Source organism: Chenopodium quinoa, unplaced genomic scaffold (assembly GCF_001683475.1).
Source record: "Chenopodium quinoa cultivar QQ74 unplaced genomic scaffold, ASM168347v1, whole genome shotgun sequence".
NCBI lineage: Eukaryota > Viridiplantae > Streptophyta > Magnoliopsida > Caryophyllales > Amaranthaceae > Chenopodium > Chenopodium quinoa.
The window spans coordinates 1,418,665-1,424,563 of NW_018743518.1; the positions used below are offsets into that span (position 1 = coordinate 1,418,665).

General features: G+C 37.4%; 1 protein-coding gene across 1 annotated transcript; it reads left to right on the forward strand.

The window, feature by feature from the left end:
- The first annotated feature begins 2,451 nt into the window (after positions 1-2,451).
- LOC110740085 lies at positions 2,452-5,127 on the forward strand. Its single transcript, XM_021920579.1, has one exon. The coding sequence runs from the start codon at positions 2,600-2,602 to the stop codon at positions 4,802-4,804; it is 2,205 nt and encodes a 734-aa protein (XP_021776271.1). The 5' UTR covers positions 2,452-2,599; the 3' UTR covers positions 4,805-5,127.
- Positions 5,128-5,899: the final 772 nt, after the last annotated feature.

The window sequence follows — 5,899 nt, forward strand, 5'->3', positions numbered from 1 at the left end:
AAATGCATATTAATACTTATATCTTACAACAGTTTATACGATATGATTTATTTTTAATACATTAATAAAAACTATAGTCAAAATTATTGTATGGATAGTGCAAAATGTCAAGCTATGTCAATTATATTATATGAAGTACTACATAATATTTTGGGTGGGGTGGGGGGAATTAAATACTTTAGAATAAAGTTTGGTCACATAATCGAATGGATCAATTTCGAGTTAAGGCAAGTTTGACATACTAATAATCAATCTTTCAAGTTCGATTATTTTTGGAGTTTGGATCCTAATTTAATTTCATGCTCAAGAGTGCATTATACCGGATTGATTTTTCAGGTTGATTTCAGATCGGATTAAAATTTATCAATCTTAGTAATATCATAAACAACACATCGGTTAAATAATTGAAATTGCCTCTTTGAAGATATTTGTTATGTGACAATAAGAGAGGCTTGATAGCTAGAGGCCTTAGAGCTGCCAACAACAATTTTCAATCATGCATATAAAGATCGTACTTCTTCGTTGATTATAAAAAATTAAACTCAGGAAGTCGAATTAAAGGGTTCAACCGTTCAACTAATGTCTTTGTCAATCTAAATGCATGATTAAATGATTCAAACCAATGATCAATCACGCCATTGTATAAAATTATAAATATACTTATCCCATCTATATATTGGTCCACTATAACTCACATGTAAATTATTGTAATTAAATTATGTTTACTTGCCTCAAAAATATATAAAATAAAAAATAATTACAAAAACCAAAATGTTTACTCAAATTTCCAATCCTTAATTCTTTGCCTGGTATTATTGCACTGTAAAGTAATTAGGCATGCAGTTAAGCCTGCACAGCCCACACTAATAATAAAATGTTACCTAAAGGTTCATATAAGAACAATAAATCAATGATACTAACTCTACTTATATAGTTATATATGCTAATATAAAGAATTAGCATGATCAAATTTTCTCCTCTATTCAAATGAAATATTTCGAGAGGGGGGGGGGGGGGGGGGACAATATATGACGCAAAAAAAAAAAAAAAAAAAAAAAAAGAAAGAAAGAAAGAAATATTATAGTAGGATGGCCTTTTAATTTCGTTCATCATCTTTAGTTTGTAATGTTAATAGTTGGAATATATTGTTGCGATCTATTTATACAATACCATGAATGCTTCTAGGGGACCTCAACGAGGTCACTAGAGCTCCAAAAAAAATGGGGGTCGTCACTTTAGACCTTCACAATATGCTGAACCGAATCTTCTAACGGATGGCGGATGCAGCGACTTTGGGTGAATCTAGGGTTTAATGCATATCCACTAAAAGATAACTTTTTTAAAAGGGTAATGTAAAAGTAACTTATAAAATAACAAAATCTTATTGAAATAATAAGGTGCTCTAACAAATTAATACTCCACAATAAATTACATTTTTACCCACAAACATGAATTTGTTCATGATCTCAATAACAAAAGTGCTCTTAATAGTAAGACAATCTTACATAAATGTTTTGCTAATATCAATCATGTAGATTGTAAAATCTATGGGAGAATTGTGAGTTTATTACATCATATACTATTTTTTTTCTTTTTTTTTTTTAGGAATATTACATCAAATACTTCATAGAGAAGTAATTATGGATGACAATAGTCTAAATTTTTTTTTTTTATCATAACAAATAGATTTTTTCCTTGAAAAAATAACTAATAAAACAATATGATCCTTTTTTTTTCCCTAATAAAGCATAAAGACTCTCATTCCGAAGCCTTATATATATTAACTAACAAAACTTATAATTTTCATTCCGTTACTTAATGAGAAAGTATCATATCCATGGATTTGATATTGGTATGGAAAAGGAAAATCAAGTCAAACTCTTATCCTTCACTCTATTTCCAATTATTTTAAGAAAAAATAAGTTTAGTTAAAAAAAATGAAGTAAATATTACTAAGATTAGAATATAAGATGAGAAAAATATATTAAGCACTCTTTATGTTTTATTAATATTTTGTAATTCTTTATTCAATTCAACTTACTTATATTACTAAAATCTATATTACTCCATATTAGAGTTTATTTAAAACTATAATATTAACATAAATATTATAGGAATTATTTTATTTTTTTATAAGTAGTCAAACCATATGGTCAACCGTACAAAAAACATGTGATAATATTAGAGCTTATTTTTGCTTTTTATAGGAAAAATAAACTGTAAATAACACTCCTACTCCTGTTAATGATCCAAACCAATAAACACTGAAGTAGTCCACTAAACTAGTACCAGTAGTTCAGTACCAAACAACACTTAAATTTATAAATTTTACTCATAAAAAACAACAATCAAATAATAAAATGACAATAATACCCCTATTCACCCACCATTTCCTCAACTAATAAGATGAAAACCCCTGTAATTTTTCCCAATCCATAGCCCCCCTTAAACCCTTCTTCCTCTTCAACCTTTAGCCACTTGAAAAACAAAAAAAATTCCAAAAATAAAAATATCAAAAAAATTTAGAGAGAGAAAGTCAAGCCTTTTATTTTTAAGAGAGAGAAAATAAAAAAATTGGTGTTGCAGGAAAAAGACAAAAATGGATCCGCATACTCAGAGGGCGGAGGCGGAGCGGTGGTTAGGGATTGCCGCAAAGTTACTGACGGCGCGTGACTTTTTAGGGAGTAAGACATTCGCGATTCGAGCGCGTGAAGCTGACCCTAACAACGCTGTTTCCGACCAGATATTGGCCGTCGTTGATACTGTACTCGCCGGCGAGAAGCGCGTGAACAGCAACCAGCAACCGGACTGGTATGCGGTACTTCAGTTGCCGAGGCTTGTTAGAGACCCTGAGTTGATCGCCGACCATTACCGACGGCTTGTGCTGTGTTTGAATCCGGAGAGGAATAGGTTTCCGTTTGCGGATTACGCGTTGCAGATGGTGATGGACGCGTGGTCTGTGTTGTCGGATCCTACGAAGAAATGGCTGTTTGATAACGAGCTCGCGCTTTATTTGCAGCAGGGCGAGCCTGTTGTTAGTGCTGTGACGGCGGCAGCGGTTGGGGGTTCTGGTTCGGGTAGTGCTGCTGCTGTTGCTGTTGCTGCGGGTGGTGGTGGTGGGAATAGTGCTGGGAGTCAGTTGAGTACTTTTCAGTTTTTTCAACCCCAACCGCTGCCGCCGCAGCAGCCACCACAGCAGCAGCAGCAGCAGCCGCAACAACATCATCAACAGCATCATCATCAGCAGCAGCCGATGTGGCAGCAACAGCAGCAACATCAGCAGCAGCAAATTAATCAGAGAGAGTTTATGCCGCTTCCGATTCAACCGCCGCAGCAGCAACAGCAGCAGCAGCCGCAGCAACTTCTGCCACAGTGGCAGATGCGAGACCCAATTCCTTCCAAAGGCGGAGGTGGAGGTGGAGGCGGAGGAGGCGGAGGAGGAGAGAGAAATAAAGGGGTTATGAATGGGATTGGAATTGGTGCGAGAGTAACAACTACTGCATCTCCGATTATTCCGACGCAAACTACACCTCGTCAAGTTCCACCATTCCGGCCGCCATCGCCGCCACTTCCACCTGTTTCGGCAGCACGAGTATCGCCGCCACTGCCGTCTGTATCGGCAGCGAGAGTATCGGTACCAACGGCGATTCCTATTGTTGATGGTAATGCTGGAAATGCTCCTACTAGTACTAATGTTATTAATAATAGTATTAATGATACTAATAATGATAGTAATATTAATGGTGCTGGTACAAATGCTGCTGCTGCTAATAATGAGAATAATCATGAACATGTTGTAGAAGAGGATGATGATGATGATGATGATGTTGTAGAAGATGTAGAAAGTTTTTGGACAGCTTGCCCTTACTGTTTTTACATATTTGAGTATCCAAAAGTGTATCAGGAGTGTACTCTTAGGTGTCAGAATTGTAGGAAGGGGTTTCATGCTGTACAGATTCCGAATCCCCCTCCGATTAGTCCTGCTAATAATGCTGGTGGTGTTGGTGGTGGGGAGGAGAAGGAGAAGGAGAAAGGAAAGGATAATTCATTCTGCTGTTGGGGTTTTTTCCCATTAGGGTTTTCGATGACAGCTTGGAAGAAGCAAAATCAAGTTGGGAACTTGAATGGGGCGTCGAATTGGGTGCCCTTTTCGCCAATGTTTACTTGCCCGGTTGAAGATGGGGGTAAGGATTTCCAGTGGTTTGACAATAATGATGGCAATGCCAATGTTGGACCGAAGAATGTGGTGACGAAGAATACTCCTCGGGTTTATATAGACGATGATGATATTCTTGAGCTTTCTGAACCTAGTGATTTGGATTCATCTGATGGTGATTGGAGAACTTATAATCAGGAAAAGAATAAGAATAAGACTAAGAATAAGAAGAGGAGAGGGAGAAGTGGGGTACGAAGGCGAGGTAGACCGCGCAGAGGAGCTGTGTTAAATCAAGTGAAACAAAATGTAGCTAGTGGAGGTGGAGTGTCTGTTGGTGGTGATCATCTGGAAGATGGTTCTGAGGGGCAAGTTGTTATCGGTTTGGCTGCTGATAGATCCGATACAGGCAAGACAGTTACTGCTTCTATACCCAGGAAGCAGACTAGGAGAAGTAAGAAGGATGTGGGGAGGTTAGATCTGAATGTGGAATTCAACAATGATGGTGAAGAGCATGCCCCAACAGTAAGTGCAGTAAATGGGGAAGAGGATGGGATCGAAAATATTGCATTTTTTGAGGGACTTGATGAGTTTCTAAGTACATTGCCCATACTAAATGTTGGCGGGGATGAAAAGGCTAAACCTTCTTAGCAAGACCGAGCCTCTACTCCAATTCAGATGCCCCTGATTGTTCCTTTTTGCAGTTTTTGTATGCAGGTAGCTAGTCTTGATGTATGTAGAGCAGCTAGGATTTCTTTAAAGCTTTTTCCTGGCTGCCATTATCTAGTATGTAATTTTCAGGGATTTGATCATCAGGTCTAGTTTTCTTTTGTTGTTAGAATCCTCCTCTGTAGATTATCCTGCTGTCATGAATAATTTCCTGATGTTAATTTTGGTACATTTATGGGATAAGCAGGGTAAAGCTTGAAACTCTTCTGTATATAAACCATCATTTTGTAGTTTTGTGCTTTTAATTGTGCTGGTTTTCCATGAATCTCTGCTCACCCAGTCACCCTCCTTCAAGGAGTCGGGAAAAGTGAAAAGGGATGGTGGAGAAACTAATAATGCATCATCATATCATGCAATATGAAATATCAATCTCTTTTCAGGTCAGTGCTGGAAACAGCTTCGAAAAGACACCGTAAATTGTTGTTGTTCGGCTCTAGTGTTCTGACTCTTATTCCTTGTGGAAAAATGAAATTCAGGGTGCCCGTAGCAGTACTTTATTAACCTTGTCATGGTAGATAGGGAGAGCAAGTCATACTTCATCCTTCATTTGAACGTGATCATTCAAGTGGCTGCTTCACTTGTCTACTGGAAACTGGAGTATACCAGCTGGTTATGACAGTAGTCATAGCTCTGAAGGTAAGTGTGTTTATATATTCGGTTCTTTCAGGAATGCTAAAAATTCCAACAGAATGTTAAGAGTAAATTATGTATGACATTCTCTAAGCAATGGCGTGGTGATTCGTTGTACAATGACCATGATTTGGCTAACAGAAACCATGAGTGAAACACTGCTGCTACTCCCACGACCTATTTAATACCACAATGTCTTCTCATGTTGGCCTATTTCCATAGCCAGAACTGTAATTATGATGCTATGATTGCTATCTAATTTCTTCAGTAACATGTCCAAATTGGCACCGCTTACTACTACCTTGCTTTACCCTATCCATCCATAACCCAACACCATACATTACAAAGTACAAACTATAATGATCTGAAATCTGTATTGAACGTTGT

What these genes read in the sequence shown, in the direction of transcription:
- LOC110740085 (XM_021920579.1), top strand. Translation starts at nt 2,600, where the DNA reads ATGGATCCGCATACTCAGAGGGCGGAGGCGGAGCGGTGGTTAGGGATT.